A 17207-nucleotide genomic window follows, 5' to 3' on the forward strand; every position below is an offset into this window, starting at 1 on the left:
CGACAAGCAACGGGTCTGTCAATCGTTCTCAGAATGAGTAAAGTGGTGCTTATGCTGTTGCTGGCTTTTTTTTGTTCTCTGACTGTTGTTCACCTACAACTGTCAGACTGCCAGGAATTATGGAACAAAGGAAATATTCCTGATGTTATGAATTACCAGGAAACAGAGAGGAAACAAAGATTCTACTTATAGAACCATAAGCTGAGAAGATGAAGGATAACTTCTCAAGGAAATCAGGCATGACTTCACTGAGTAATGACATATTGCGTGTTCTAAAGCAGCACAACACTCTAATGGCCTTCTGTGCTTTCTGTGACATACAGAAAAAAGTCACCTACCATCTGAAATGCCAGCAGTGCAGTACTCTGGAAATTTATCTAGGAACAAGGGCTTCCTAGGTGGTATCAGTCAAACTGAGCACTTACAGAAAGATCCTCCAAGAAACAGAGGAAGTACATGGCAGCACAAGCATGAGGCTGATCCAGCTCTAGAGAGCATGAATGACAGCATGAAGACAAGGGATGCTATAGATCACGGTGACAGCAATAGCACCACACCAGAGATGCCCAGAGGCTAAACCGGCTATTGAGGCTGCAAAAGAAGTTTGCTTCCTGCTAGGATTCCCATTGGCTGGTGCAGGTTTTCCCCCCCTGGCAGAGCAGGCTCTGCTGGTATATCTAGCGGCAGCGCTCCTGAACGGGCAGAGATAAGGACACGCGCTGGTGGTCTGTCAGGACCGGAGAATGGATCTGAAGATGTTCCTAGTCTTCACTGCATTTCTGCTTCACGCTACCTTGGGCTTCCCTATTCAGGTGAGAGCAGCTCCATGCAGCAGTGCTCCGTCTTCTAACTGACCTATTCTTCCTTGGAATGATGCTGTGGAGACCCATTTTGATAAATTTCCTGCAAGAAAAAATATAAATAATATAATGATATATAAAGCAAATCTAATAATTTAGTTCCTCCCTTTGGCCTGATTTTGATGCTGTTTTTGCTGCATTTATGAGCTGTGGGAGAATAATGCCTTTTACCTATTGGTTTTGCAGGAGTACTATGAAAACAGCACAACAAGTAAGTAAGATTTTTACTGTATTTTAAAGACAACTGTTACTTCTTGACTGTGTATGAGTGACTTGGCTTTAGAGAATAAGAAAGCACCGACTCTCATGTCTTTTGAATAAGGCCATGTTTCCTAATGTGTTTCTGGGCTGATTACAAGTGTGTTTTCATATGGAAGTGCTTTACACATACCTTGGGGTATGGCTTGTTCAGTTAATTCAGATGTGCTTTCACAGGCTTGAAAATGGCATTTTAGTAAGATATTTGGGTATTTTTCCACGAAGTTGAGTGTTACAAAAAGACTGCTACTCATTTGCCTCCTTGCCTACCTGGTGCAGCATTAAGAGAAAGAGATGTCAGGTGTCAGAGAAATCTTTGCATTGTGCTGGGATAGAAAACAAATAGTACAGGCTTAGCTGGAAAGCTTGTGTCAATTCACAAAATAGAATGGGATAATTGCAGATCTCCATAGGTCAATAGAAATAAATCTGTAGGTAGATTTTAACTACAGCAGGGAAGGGGGTGATGAGCTGTGGGAGGCAGAGGCCTTGGGAAACAGAGCACTGCCCAGTTCTTCTTTTGAGCTGTCATTTATGGCATGGAAGCAAAGGGATGCTGTAAAATTACTGCTCAGCATATTTGGAGCTGGCTGAGGGACATGCTTGAGTTCAAAGTAGTCAGTTGGGGCTCAGAGTTGCAGCATGACTGGGACAAATGCGTACCATGAGTTTTAACTTATCATTGTTACAGCTTTTTTTTGTGCCTTTCTGAAGCATCTTTCAGTATTTACAGTGCAGGGAAAATGTAAATGTATCGTTCTGAAGGCTGTATCACACCAGATGTTTATTTGATGAAGGATGTGGCAGATGCTTTCTGTGATACCTCATTTGAGTTTTAAAAAGGGATTGCAGGCTTTATGTACCTAGGAATCTGGAGCCTAATTTCTCTTGACTTTGACTAGTCTATTAATCTAGTGCATCTTGAGTGCATGGATTCTGAATCTGGTCAACCAACTCAAAATCTTACTCCCTTACAGAAAGTTTGTAGATGACATAGATCTTTCTGGTGGGAACCAGGTGAACTTCTCTATAATAAACCACCATCATTACAGTGGACTCCCACAGCCGTGTAACAGAAGTGACAATGTGGAAAGACTGAAGCCTTTTTGGCTCAATAGAAGCAACTCTGTTGCAGGTTCTACATAGATTCTGAGTAGGAGGAAGTCCACTCAGCACTTTCGGTCAATAACAGCTATGAAAAGGGAAAGATGCTGCAAGGTGTGACAGAGCTTGGCACATCTTCTGTTGAAAGTATGTGTCCAGAAAGATAAGGCACATGGATAGGCTTAGAAATAAGAAGTATTTGCCTAAGTGTTCATTTGTCAGTGTTGGATAGGGGAGAAAAAACAACAAAAAAGGCTTCATATTTTGACAAAGAAAACTGCAATTACTGGCAAACTGGAGGAGATTGCCAGACAGGTTTGGGGCACATTCATCATACTTAAGAACAGGTCAAACAAACTGTGGACAGGAATAACAGTTTCTGCCTTAGGGAAAGCAGACAAAGAATGACCCCTGGAGGTCCTTGCAATTTCTAAACTTTTATGATATTCGAACAAGGAAGTTTCTGCTCATAAATGTAAATATCAGATCAGATTTTCACTTCCATGTTTGTATCTAAAAACTGACTTCAAACATCAAAAGATGTTACACTGGAAAGAAATTTCAGAACTCAGAATGATTCCAAGCTGCTGTCAGGTACATACTGAAGCTGAGATTATTTTCCCCATTGCTAAATTATAGCCTTCATCCCATGCTGTAACTTTGCTCTTTGACACTGTGGAACCAGACAGGATTGTTGAGCTGGTTAGCCTGCACCTCTTGCAGTGCAATCTAGGGGCAGAGCGTAGTTTGGTCCCTGGTTTCCTTTGTCACTTTTCACACTGATAACATGCTTTGCTGATTCTTCAATGGAACATGACCAGGTTTCTGTCCCTTAGCAAGATCTACTAGGAATTTTCATAGCTCTTTGTCTAAATATCAATTTCTGTGCCCATGTATCAGTTAATGCACCCCATTCCCCTCCATGCGAAGGGAATTGCCAAAGGCATTCCCATGGCTGAGGAGGCCTGAGCTATTGAACACTGTGAAGTTGCATTCAGAATCTAATTTGCTTCTTTTGTTTGTCTCTTTTCTTCCTTGGTTTTTGCAGCAACAGAACCTACTGAGGTAAGGACAGCTAAATGAGCTCTTTTGATTATTTTGGGGTTCAGCATTGTGGAAAGTGAGGTCAAGACTCATGTACTCCACTCAGATCTTCATCTGTGCAGGAAATACTTTTCCAATCAACACTGTAACAGAGTGAGTGGTTTCCATCCTTATTCCATTTGTTGCTCCACAGAGCTCAGATACTGCCCACATCCCAGGATGCTTTTGTCTTCTAGAGAAGGGTCATAGAGAAAACTCAAACTCCCTTTTTATTTATACAAGGCAAGAGAAGTAGGCAATCTGCTTTGCTACAGACATGACCCCCACAGCTGGGTACCAGCCCCACAGTCCCCTAGAAGCAGTGTGTACCAAGGCCTTCCACCACTGTATGGTGAGGTGGTACTGGGAGGATCCGAAATTTATTGCACAAGTCAACTTGCATTTCCCAAGTCTCCTTGAGAACCTGGTCTAGTGGGAGATGTCCCTGCCCATGGCAGGGGGTTGGAATTAGATGATCTTCAAGGTCCCTTCCAAACCAAACCATTCTGTGATTTTATGAGTCTATGATTCCCTTTATAATATCCATATTTGCCAAGGTATCAAAGAGGAATATCTACCACACCATGGTACTTCTTTACAAATAATGCAGTATATAAAAGCTCAATACTGCACTAGTGGAAGATAGTTTCAGTGGTTGCCTACACACTTTTGATCTTTGCATGTTCTCTTACTTAATATTTTTCTTATAATGTAAAGTGAGAAATAACACTAATGCATCATTGTTGCAGGTTACTACACCAGAGGATATATACGGTATGTATTACTCTATCTAAACATAGGTATTCGATAGGACTTACTGATTGTTAGCTACCCAATTCCTGCAGAAAATAACACATGCTTAACACAAATTAATCTTAAGGAAGAAATTTTCAATGAATGCACTCACCTTATTTCATGCAAAGCAGGGTCTTTTGGTTTTGTCCAATCTCTTGGCCTTGCTAAAATCCTCAGCTGTAACTTCTACTTAAAATAGCTCTGCTTAGATAATGCCTTGACTTAAGTCACTTTCAAAGGTTATAGAAAGCATATAGGCCATGTGCTTGTGCTTTTATTGATGTCAAAACTTACTGCATAATGCTCAGTGTTGGCTTATTCTACTTGTCCCTGATGCTTAGCTGTGGACATCTATCAACTCCATGGAACAGCAACACAGTTCTAATTTCATTGGTTTCAAGGGTTTTTCAAGAGGTCAGCATGACCAGCAGCAAGCAGCAGGACTCCTTCCATCCTTTTTGCCTTGTTTTTTTATGCTGGGGGGTTGAGTGTGAACTGTGCATGCAGAAGGAAAACTGCTGTTGGGGAGAGAGGGGGAGATTGAAAGAGAATGGGTTTTGGAGCTGGATTAATGCCAAAATAGCCACAGATGGTGTTTCACAAGACTGTGCCATTGGGCAAATATCTACACAATTGAATCCCATGCCAGTCCCTGAATAGGCTCTGTAAGTTTTACTTGCATCACTGTAATCAAGACCCAGTCTAAGAAAGCTCCTGGAAATTCACCGGGTTAAAAATCAGGATTTGCATTTTCCATGGGAATGAGAAAGTGATCCTCTTGTATTTCTGTGCAGAATCTCCGTCACCTACAGAGTCTGACACTGAGGAAGAAGTGATTTTTAACAGAATTCTGAAAATTAACAAAGGTAATTCCACCAAATCCCTGCTTACAATGGGTGTCTCTACTGCTTTTTTGGGGTGATGTGGGAGGTATAAGTCTTACCACAACCTGTGCAAGTATTTTTCCCATCTTGCACACCATCATGTAAAAGATGCCCAGAGTCAGACCACTGTGTGGTCTGCTTAAGCCCCATGGCATCCTGAATCTATAGTGTCAATACGAAGATGATATCAGGTATGGAGGCAACTGAACTATCCAGACAGTTTCTTCAGCTTTAGCTCTCCACATCTTTGTCATTCATTGGGCATAAGAAGAGAACTTGGATATTTGGATGCTTTATTATTTAACTGCTTTTTTTCTTGAATGCATGCATCACTTGCATTCAGTCATCGTATGGCTTTATAGTACAGACTCCTAGATAAGCTATAGTCAGTTCCATGCTCCCTGCTCCAGACTTCCTGTCCCTTGATTCTTCCAAATATTCCCCTTTCTATTAGCTTGTCTTTCTCACATTTTCTCCTTCAGCAGTCATGTAAGAAGCTTTGCTACTGTCTAGAAATGGACACCAAACCATCCTACAGTTTTCTCTAGACAACACCCAGTTCTCTTTTTGGTTTGCTTGCCTTTTGGGGTTTCCTTATTGGCTCCTCTTGCCTTTCCCCAGCATCCTTCCTGGGGAGATATTTGATGCCGTTCATTCAGTGTCACATGATAGATGATGAAATAATACCAAAGTACAGCATCCCTCTCACTATTGCAACTGCTTTTGGTCATTTCCTGTCTTGCCTTAACCCCATCCAAGAGAGTTGGAGCTTCCCACCTTTCGTCTTAGCTGAGGACACAGCAGCAAAAACAGCGATGCATTTGAAGTCCATCTAGCCCAATAGTCCATTTCTCATGCTAGCCAGGAGAGGATGTGTAGGGAAAGATAGAAAAGGAGGATGAGTAGAGTGACACTTTTCCAAGTGTACTTAGCAAATGTCCAGCAATCTGTGGCTCAGGAATTTCCACCCTTTCTCTCTCACCACAGACAGCTCTCAGTACTTGCAAGAAGGTGACATAGCTCCACGAAGGAGTCGCAGTGCCATCAACTGTCGCCATTGCAATTGGCCGCAGTCCAGCGATGGGATTGTTCGTGTGCCCTACGTCTTGGATCCTACTTACGGTGGGTATAAATTTCTATTGTTATTTTTAATGGATTTCATTCAATAAGCTTCAGGTAGAAACCTACTTCCAGTGGCCACACAAATAGTTGGTTAAATCAGTTCTAAGGATTCACTTGTACTGTGCAAGCACAGATAAATTGTAAATTACAAAGACCTCAACAGGAAAAAAAAAAAGAGATCAAATATCCTCAAGAAGTTTGCCTCCATAATGTTTTGGAACTGGTCTCTTGGAGACAAGAAAGATCATTCCTTCTAATGGTACTTGCCAGAATACCTGCCTTTATATGTTTCATGACTATCGCAGTGTGGTTTCAATAGCTTATTTTTCATCAGCAAAAGAGCTTTCTATACCTGTCTCAAAGTATCTAATCAGAAGATCACAGAATAGAATAGAATCATAGAATAGTTAGGGTTGGAAAGGACCTACATCACAATTACTACTAAAATTTAAAACAAGTAGTTGAGAAAAAAAGGGCCCCACCTGAATCCATTTCAACATTTCTGGATAAAGAGGATAATGCAGGGCTATTAATAGTTTAAATGAAATTAATTACTGAATTAATTAATCATTGGTCCTTGTGTGATCCCACCCCAATTAACCCTTTCTTCTCCAGAGGAGAGCCACATAAACGGGATTCATGATGCCATGGCAGAATTTGAAGCACTGACTTGTATTAGATTTGTGAAGCGAAAGACAGAGCGCGACTACCTCAGCATTAAATCCGCTGATGGGTAAGTTGAATTAACAAATTATGCTACGTTGTTTTTCAATTCCTCACTACACTGTGACATTAGAGAGGAAAGAGGAATGGATCTCCTTGCATACCTTGCTAGTGCAAGGACTCAGCAGTTGTATCAGGAACTCAACAAAGACACTGAAGTGATGCAGATCATGGGAAAACACCATTAAGGTGGAAAGAATAACAAGCTCATGTTTTCTGTGTGGTATAATGCACTCTTGAGCACCACATATAATAGGTTACTGGAGGTCTTATTTGGACAGGCAAAACCAATTTCAACTAATGAAATAAACAGTTCTCTGCACCACACAGTTGGCTGTCAAGGGCAGAATTAAAGCTTATGAAAGAATTGTTTAACATCCATTAGCTTTAAAGCGCTATTCATCTTCACTCCAGTTTTGATACAGTGTTCAGTACTTTGGAAAAAAACCTGTTATTTCTAGGGTCTTAAAGTCACTGTGCACAGAAAGTCAGAATGTAGGAGCGTCCATGTTAATGAAGGTCTTCTAGGATGCTTTAGTGATGATCACACTGTTGTTTCCTACATCATGGTCAGGTTTGCCCTTCTGTAGAATATCACAGTGGACAGGAAGGAATCCTTCCACTCCCACAAGACTTGTGTGAAGGAAGGTTCTCTGTTCTGTTCCTTTTCCTGCCTGACAATGAAGTCTTCTGTTGGTGTTCCATGCTTCTCCCAGATGCTGGTCCAACTATGGGAGAGTAGGAGGTGGACAGACTGTCTCTGTGATGAAAGGAGGCTGCATGTGGAAAGGAATAATTCAACATGAACTGGACCATGCTCTGGGCTTTTTGCATGAACATTCTCGAAGTGACAGGGATAAACATGTAAAGATCATGTGGGAGTACATCAGTCCAGGCAAGTACTTTTGAACTCTTCAATGTAAAAAGTGGTGTAACACATCCTACCCTTCCCAGCTCTTCCTTCCTCCTTGACAGGAGTAGATAGACAGCATAGACTAAGTACAATATTATATATTTCAGCTGACAGACCAGACTTCAAGAAGTTTGAAAACTCGAATAACCTGGGTCTTCCATATGATTATTCCTCAGTAATGCACTATGGCCCGTAAGTAGCAGCATGGCATTGCTTTTGTTGGAACTCAAATCTCACATGAGAATTAATGTCTGCAATAACTCTTTCCTAACTACCAGTTTCCCCATTTCTCCTTCTGAGACAAACACTCTGAATCAGTTCAGACAAGCCCCTCCTTAAGATTATCTTATTCACTACCTTCTAGCTTTCCATTAGTCAGCTATTCACAACTGAGCTTGGGAGCAAAGGAGGACATCTTGAGATTGACTCTGATTACTGCTGGATATGTTAATCAAACCTATTTGAGTGGCACTGCTAGTCACAACAAAATGAGCACCATTGTTGTTCTGCCTCCAAAACATTCCATTAAATCCTGAAAGAATTAATTGTACCTAAAGAACATTAATTTTTATGTTTTTTGGTTTTTTTGTGTGCAGATATACATTCACTAATACCACTGGGAAAGCAACTATTGTACCAATTCCTGATGAATCAGTCCATATTGGACAAAGGCAGGGGCTAAGCAACTTGGACGTGGCCAAAATCAACAAACTTTACAATTGCAGTAAGTGTTTCGGAGCCATCCCTTCATTGTTTACTCAGACCTTTCTTAGACATGTTTGGGCACACTGCAGAGACAGCAGTTTCTCATTAAAGAATGTGAGACTATTCACCTAAAGTCATAGTACCCATCAAGGTTGTGCAGGGAGAGAATGCAAAGGTGAAGCTAGAGGCACATTGTGATTAGTGGGAAAATGCGTTCTGCTTCTAAATTAGATCAGACACATTCACTATTGGCATAAGTGGCCTAATTGCATACCACATTGCAGCTTCACTGGAGTGATTTGCTTTCTTACAGCTCAAGAGACAGCTATAAATCACACAAAGAACCAGACATCTTTGTTCCTCATTGCAGTTAGCATTTAAGACCCGAACCAAACCAGACCGGTTATAGGCTTCTCTGAACTGGAACAGTTTCGTGAACCCTTATCCAGTTTTCAAACGTTTAAGCTGTCATTCTATATTTGTATGTATTTTTAACTCTTTATTTTTAAGCTCTGTTAGAAGATATTCTCCCATACAGAGAAATTTATTTAGTCAAAGGGAAAAAAACATGATTAGTAAAGTATTGTCACTTGCACAGAGGAAAGTTCAAGACCTCCTCCTAAGCTTAGAGTTTAAGCATTGCAAAGACATCATATTGGCACTTGACTCTTCTAACATCACTTGACTTTCCCATCTCAGTGGGAAATAACATCACCAATTGCAGTGAATTGAAACCCCTCACATTTTTTATAGAGGTGCAGAGAGACCCCGTGCTAAATTATGGAGTAATCAATAAAAGCTGATCCTTTTTCTAAGCACTACTTTATTTTCCATTTTGATGCAGATGCTTATGCATTATGTGAAAATTAGGACAATATGATTCTTCATTTTAATCAGGACGTACCAGCACTCTGAAATGAATACTGGCAGATCAGAAAATTGATACCAATACATTCTGAAGAGGTTTTAATTGCAAATGAATGGAAGCTTCTGCAAACCTAGTGCTGAAGCAAATACTGTTTCTTTCTCAGGTCGCTGCAGCGCTATTCTCGATGGAGCATCTGGATCACTGAGATCTGCCAACCACCCAAGAAATTACTCAGATAACACCAATTGTGTCTGGCTCATCCGAACCCGATCCAGAAAGGTAATCACAGGTCAACAGTGATCTTGGAATATGCATGAACTTACTTCTTTACATTAAGCATCTTGTACTTTGTCTGCATGCCCGTTGCCAGATTAAGATCTTTTCCATGAGAGAGTTTTCAGCCTAGTCTCTACTTCTTGTCCTTAAGCCAGGTATGGGCAAAGACAACTGCAGAGTTGTGATTTTGAAAAACTTCCATATGCTGGGCTTCAGGTTTGAAAAATCAAGAGAAAGCAGTCTGAGCATGGGAGCATTCAGTCACAGGCCTGTTAGATCTGAACCCTGCAACTTCAGGGAATGAGTGTTAAGGCTGGGTAAGCAATTCCCATTTGGGCTTGGCTACAGCTTAGATTCTGTCTGTTTTATAGGATATTCCATGAAAGAAGTTACAAACCTGTATAATAAAGGCTGGTTTCCTCTTCCCTTCCAGATTTCATTGCACTTTCAAGCCTTTGAGCTGCAGACAACCAGAGGATGTCAGGGTGATTATGTTAAAGTTTATGACGGATCCAGCAAATCTTCTGCACTTCTAATGGACAAGACCTGTGGATCAAAGTTACCCAATGATGTAACTGCTTCTGGTAATCTCATGCTCATAGAGTTCGTCACAGATGGTGCTGGTACAGCTTCTGGTTTTGAAGCCGTCTTTACTTCTGGTAGGTCTGAGGACAAGGAGAGTGAAAAAAGAAAAAGAATCTGTGTCAAAGAACCTTAATCTTCACAGAGGAAAAGCACTGTTTGAGGAACTGCTCTTTACAAAAGCCATTACTTTCTACCTTGCCTTTGATAATGGATTGGTCTTACATTGGTACCATTTAAGTCATTCAGGCAGACGGGGTCCATGCTCAGGACCAGTGGTGTTAGCTAGGTGATATACTGTTCACTTTGCTTCTCAGATATATTGCCATTCCAAAGCATGTGCCATTAAAGATAACATCAATTTAATGTTAGTGCTAGTGTTACTAGCACAGTAGAAAGAGAATAAATCATACTGCATTATTTAAACATACTGTTCCTTTGAAAAAAAGATGCAGCTTTTAATGTCACAGTTCAGAGGGCAAGACAGATATATGAAGATCCAGGTCACCCAGCCCCATGGCAAGGAAAGGGGCAGTATTTCCATGGTTAGGATCCCCCGAATGTATGTACCTGAAACACATTTTCTTAATTTTCATTAATTAAGAACTAAGGCCATGAATATACAATTCAGTTGCCACAGGTTTCAAGTTAGCATGTATCAGCTGGAATAGAGAAATACCTGTGTGCATGTCTATAGCCTACAGCAACTGCACAGTAGTGCAGCTTGCATTAGTATGGAAGAAAGCTCAGCTCCATTGTATGACCTTGTATTTTGCCATAGGATAAGAACAAGCACACAGAGTTTGCATAAATCCGCTGAAGTGCTTAAAGAAACTTACCCATATACCCAAATCAAACAGCAATTTTGCATTGTCTCTATGTAGTATCTATTCCTGTCCATTGTAGCTATGGAAGGAAATAAGAATAAGAAACTCCATGCCACTTTGATGTGTCAACACCTATAAACCAATCCTAGTTGTCAAATAAAATGTGATTTAACATTTACTTATTTCAGAGATACTATGGTTTGTTCAGAGAGCTCTGAAAGCTAAATATTCTTTCATTTCACTTACAGTGAGGATCCAAGGAAAACGTAGCATCAGCGACTGACTTCATGAAGAACTTATTCTGTGAATATTGAAATTATGTATTTCCTACTTTGCTCTTATCCTGGCTTGGATCAGTATGAAATTTAATTCTATTAAGAATCGAAGTTTTCGTCTTCCTGAGAAAGTTTATTCCCCAAGCCATATAGATGTATGAATTCTATACATCCGGTGTGCTCCTCCTTTTGTCTGCACTGTTAAGTTATTACCTCTTTCTATTTAACAATTAAATAAAAAGCTTCATAATAAAAAAGTTTCCATTTCTATTTTTCAACGGTCCCTTCCAGCCATACACACTATCAGTGCGGTCTTACTTCTTAGCCCCCTTCATTCAGCCACAGGGGTGAGAACATCACCATAGGTTTAGTTAGTGGGCTGAAGAGACAAGCTGCAAGCTTTACAAATTCATTTTATGATCTTCACAGTCTTGAGCATGAAAAGGTCTTAGATAAAGAGCCTTTTCCCAGCCTAACACTCAAGCTTCCAATAGTGACATTTAACTACCATGCTATACCCTTAAATCACAGGAAAGATGGACAAGACCAAATCACTGCCAGTAAAGGACAGGTAGTTCTCATTGCTGTTTTCCTTGTACAGTTTGGGTAGGCAGGGGACAGTTGAGGGTACCTGTTTATCCACAAGCACTTTCAGCCAGCAAATACATGAAGCCTATCACAGGACAAGAGGTACTAGATAATGCTGCCAGAGTTCATGCACATCTTCAGTTCTTCAGGCAAGAAGCTAAAGAAGTTCTGTCAGGCAAAAAAAGCTGAACTCTCCTCTTCCGATCTCATAAGAACAGAGATCTGCAAGAATGGCTGAGCTCCTGAAGAGTTCATCTCACAGCCTTTACCTGCAATCACGCTTTTAAAATGACATCCTCTGGACCAACACAAGCCTGTAAGAGAGCTGAGAACAAAATAGGCTGCTTTTTTGCTTTTGTAGCATAAACAGATAGTTAAACACGACTAACCTGGGTATTTAACACTTGTATTTTGGGGTCTGAATAAAACAAGTACTTTTCCTGTTCTTGCTCTGTAACACTAGGAACCTTGAAATTCCTCTCATAGAAATACATTTCTAGAAAAGAGCAGTGGGAAATGAATTTGAATCTCAGAGTAAAAATTATACAACAAAAGACAAATAATTCATTTATTTTCTTTTGTTAAAGGAGGCATCAAAAAGACTTAATTTGCAAGAATTCACTCAAAGCTCTGTCAGTATTCATACTGTTTGATGAAGAATCAGTCACTTCTTGGTGGTAGAGAAACTCTAATACCACTGAAGATTGCTTCTTTATCCACAGTGGCTATGCAAATGCCTCTGAACGCAGTGATTTTGAGTCTGCTTTAGAAGAGGCATTTCTTCAGTTCTTCAGACACTGCAAGACGGGTTCAAAGTCTGATATGCTTCTCTAGTTACTCTCAGCAGTCAAGTGTCGCTTATCAACACATCTTAAAGGGAATAGTCCTTCTGAAATGTTGTTAAAAATGCCGTTCTAGATAAAAATATCTGATCATTGTGATTCCTGAGCCCCACAAAGCAAAGTGGAATAAATAATAGTGCAAAGCCAGAATCTACTGGTGGATCAGTGAGGACCTAGCCTTTTTGATTTGGAGAGGAATTTCAAGTGGAATTAAGGTGTTCCATAGGGTGATAAAAAGGCTGTTTCAGGTGATTTAGGTTCTTATGCTTGAAGGAGGGTTGGTGATTTCAGTAGATGAGCTTTGTGGAAAAGAGTTCTGAAATACAGTTGGCAAAGACTGAGAATTTAATAAAGCTGTGATCATCTGTGTGTTGCTAAAAGAATTAAGAGGTTTTCTTTTTAAGGGAAATTAAAGTTATGTCTGTTAGGCAAAACTAAACCCAGTGGATGATAAGACCCTGCAGTTTCCCCTTCTAATCTCAATAGAATAAGATCCATTTTGCTGCCAAGAGGCTGCCAGCAGAGTCCATGTCTGCATGGGGTTGGTCTGGTCCCTGTTGCATAGGGCAGAGGAAAAGTTGGTCAAAAGACTGAGCCAAGGTTCAACCTGAGCGTGTGACCATTCACTTGCCCCAGGCAACTCTCCACAGATACCATAATGTTGTGAGCAGCCCCGGGCAGTCACTGATTCCACCTAGCCTGGGTACCTAACCATCAAGCACACCAGTTCCAGGCAGCCTGTCCATGTCTAGAAATGCTTTCTAGCTTACGGAGTTTAGCATCCTCTTGCTGTGATAATAAACATCCCCCACCCTAATTTCAACCTGACTGCAGAAGTCGGCCTGTTCAGCAGGATCATGTCTTCACCTTTCGCCCTATAGGACAAGTATAGCCTTTCCCTTGTGTACGTGAGGATTTCTTTCAAGCTCTAGGGACATGCATTAGGCTACAGACAGGCCAGAAGAACTACCAGTGAGTGGTTTGGCCTAGGAATGGCTTCATTAAATACTACTGAGAGGTCAAGTTGTGGTTCCAAGCACTCATTGTCAGACACACACACAGAACCATGTCTGCATCCCCTTCCTCATCCTTGGTCATCTCCAGAAGAAACATCAGATAATGCAGCAAAATCACCTCCAGAGACTCCATCTTGGTGGAATAAATGTTTGCTGGGCAATGGAGTACTTCAATAGGGTCCTAAATCACATCTGGGATTGTCCCAGACCCATATCCATGTGTTTGCAGAGTCTCTTCTAGGACAGTAGTGGGCATCTCTCAAGCAGCCCTAGTCTGGGAGCTACTACAGCAGGACAGAACACCAGGCATATTATGAGACTACCCTGCAGGTTTCTAGGGTGCTGTCCTAGGGTGGTGAAGTTGGGACTTCTTCTTCTGGTCCTGCAGCAAATCCACTTTAGCATATAGAAACCTTCATATATAGAAAGCCTCTCCACTTTGGCATATGGAAAGCTTCACATACACAAAGCCTCCCACAGATGTGGCAGAACATCACTTTTAGGACGCAAGCGCTTCCCCCAAACTGCATCCATAGCAATCCAGCCAGGCCAGTCCTTGTGGAGAGATTCTTAACAGAAATACGAAGATTGGCAGGAATGCTGTAGGGATGGAAAAGTGCACGTGTGAGAAAGCACTGGAAGAAGCAGCCAAACAAGGGTTACAAGAACAGCCAGTATTGATAACAAGGGACATCATTCCCACGACACTGCTCCCATGACACTGCACCCAGAAGGATCATGGAGGAATGCATTGTTTATGGCATGACCAAGGGGTCTATATTCCATTCAGGCAACAGCACAAATGTCTTGTCAGTGGAAAATCCTGCACTCGCATGCCAGCAAGTTTGCAGCTACATTTTTTGTGTCATTCCTTTTTTCCTGCTACTCTAAGGACTACCCTTCCTGCAGTAACAGGCTGTTTGAACACAAGAGGCTCTTCTATGAGGAGGCACGCATAATTGCCATGCTTACTTCAGTGGTGGTTCCCCCTCATGTTCTGAACTCTTCTTCACTAGGCACTATGCAAACATGGGACAACTATACTATCACCTTGAACCCCAGGTCCCCCACTGGGGTGTTTGTATTCAGCCCTGAGGCACATGCATGGGGTGCATGGGGCACATGAGGCTGTGCCCCATCCTGCTGCACTGCTCGTGCTGGCGGGTCCCCTACGACTGTGTTAACATCAGGCCTTGAGAACATGCAGGACTTCCCAAAACAGAGACATATATCTCAACCAGACCCTCCCTGCACTCTCCCTAACAAGAGGTGGGCCAAGACCTCTCTGCAACAGCATCAGGGGAACATAAGGAGCACCATTTGCAATTTTGCTTTCCATTCGGTTGCTTAAGTTAATGTCTTCACTAGATGATAAAGCTCTTTCCTTCAGGCAACTAGTTTCTGTGGAAAGTGTTACCTTATTGAAAGCCAATATTTCTTAACCAGCTGCCACTTGGGTTAAGACATTGCTCGAAGGGAGAGATTGAAATACTGATTTGTGGAAAGGCAATGCAGTGCTCTGTGCCTTAGCATCGACATGCAGATTATTTCCATGAAAAAGAAGTTCTGTATTGTAGATCAAATGCTAACCTGTCAATAAACTGAACTAGGGGAAAAAAGCCCCACTATTCTAAATCTATCCAACTGACCAAGGGATTAAGATACTGTGTATGCTGCTCTGGTATGGAACACTAAATAGAGAGAGAGCTAGAACAATCTGGATTTTATAGCAAAAATTACAATCAGTTCAACATATATAGATCGTTTTTTCATATAAGACTGTACTCCACTTTCTCTGTAATCTTTCCCTTGAATTTTTCTCATTGACACATACTGATGCATGCACTGATACATCTGAAAGAATTTTAGCTTGGTGCTCAAGGGCAAGTTCCTCCACTGACTCACAGGCTTCCTCTGTTGAGAAGGAATATTGCTTTACAAATATCTTTCACATCATTATTTTATATGAAAGATATTTGTCTTTCTTTATAGAAAGGTGGTAACTTTTAGTCAGCCTTTTCCACTGCTTTGAGTGCTTAAAAGAAAAACAAAGTGCAAACAAGGACAATCTCAGAATCATAGAATGGTTTGGGTTGGAAAGGACCTTAAGATCATCCAGTTCCAACCCCCCTGCCATGGACAGGGACACCTCACACTAAACCATGTCATCCAAGGCTCTGTCCAACCTGTTGAACACTGCCAGGGATGGAACATTCGCAACTTCCCTGGGCAACCAATTCCAGTGCCTCAGCACCCTAACAGGGAAGAACTTCTTCCTTATATCCAATCTAAACTTCCCCTGTTTAAGTTTTAACCCGTTACCCCTTGTCCTATCACTACAGTCCCTAATGAAGAGTCCCTCCCCAGCATCCCTATAGCTCCCCTTCAGATACTGGAAGGCTGCTATGAGGTCTCCATGCAGCTTCTCTTCTCCAGGCTGAACACCCCCAACCTGCTCAGGCTATATTCATATCTTCTTCTTTCCCCTCCAATTCCAACACATACAGCCATTCATAGAAACTGTTCTGTATCGCATTCTAGTTTTAGAGGAATTGGTATCATCCTTTACCAGGAAAATCCAGGAAGACAGTTACAGCTCAAAGCACATTCAGAATTTCATCAAATAATAATGTCACTCCATAAATAGAGTACCTGACCTTTTAAATGAAGTGATGGGCATAAGAGTAAGAAACCTGACAATGGAAATAAAAAGAAAACATTTTTATTTGACAGTAATTATCAGAACAGATTTTGCCTGAATTTACCTGGTTTACATCTCTTTCAGGAAAATGGTAAAGACAGTATCAGAAGGAATACTCTTTTTCTTAATTATTATGTTTTCTTTGATCATGCTTAAAGAAATCCTAAACATTCTGTTCCTCTTATTCTTAGTTCATTTCAGCTTTGGTAACGTGAGATAAAACCATTTAATTTGACATAATATATTGCTTATTAGATATTCGTTGCAATTTTTGACTATTGTTCCTGAATTCTTATATAAAGGAAGCTTTGCTTGTATGCTTAGGATCTGGAAACACTGGCAACTATAACTATGTGACCAGCAAGTGCTCTAATCCACAACGAGACCATGAATTACAGATGGAAAGTATTATATTAAACTTCATATTTATTTATAAATTCCTGGAGCAAGCATATGGAAAATCATATATTTTAAAGTTACTGACATCATTCCATTATATTTGTCATATATTACATGTATTATTTAGTCAAAGTACTGTAATTATAGAGCATCTTGACTAAACTGTGGCTCAGTCCCCAAAAGGCATTTCCAGTAAAACAAACAATGACAATAATAAGAATAATTTTCCTTCAAATGGGTTCTCGAAAAGATGTAAATATGAAACAGACATTCTGCATAGAAAAATTGTTTTGGAGAAGTGTTTATTCCTTCTTAGTAACCTGAAAATGTGCCTTCCTGGGTATTAGCAAGACATTAGTGGATAAAACATAAAATCCTTTTTTATG

At 40.8% G+C, this 17207-nt stretch overlaps 1 protein-coding gene across 1 annotated transcript; it reads left to right on the top strand.

Annotated features, from left to right (window-relative positions):
- The first annotated feature begins 731 nt into the window (after positions 1–731).
- Positions 732–11447, top strand: ASTL (astacin like metalloendopeptidase). The gene is made up of 13 exons (XM_065685269.1): positions 732–812; positions 1047–1071; positions 3271–3287; positions 4055–4079; positions 4895–4966; positions 5972–6106; positions 6722–6839; positions 7546–7724; positions 7850–7934; positions 8339–8466; positions 9479–9594; positions 10025–10250; positions 11249–11447. Exons 1-13 carry the CDS (start codon positions 744–746, stop codon positions 11281–11283), a joined length of 1230 nt encoding a protein of 409 aa, XP_065541341.1. The 5' UTR covers positions 732–743; the 3' UTR covers positions 11284–11447.
- Positions 11448–17207: the final 5760 nt, after the last annotated feature.

This window comes from Lathamus discolor, chromosome 6, assembly GCF_037157495.1.
Source record: "Lathamus discolor isolate bLatDis1 chromosome 6, bLatDis1.hap1, whole genome shotgun sequence".
Lineage (NCBI taxonomy): Eukaryota > Metazoa > Chordata > Aves > Psittaciformes > Psittacidae > Lathamus > Lathamus discolor.

Excerpts from the sequence above, each read along its gene's own strand:
- ASTL (XM_065685269.1), top strand. The coding sequence starts at position 744 with ATGGATCTGAAGATGTTCCTAGTCTTCACTGCATTTCTGCTTCACGCT. Across the intron at positions 4,080-4,894 it reads TACACCAGAGGATATATACG|AATCTCCGTCACCTACAGAG; the intron begins GTATGTATTACT and ends ATTTCTGTGCAG. Across the intron at positions 7,725-7,849 it reads GTGGGAGTACATCAGTCCAG|CTGACAGACCAGACTTCAAG; the intron begins GCAAGTACTTTT and ends TATATATTTCAG.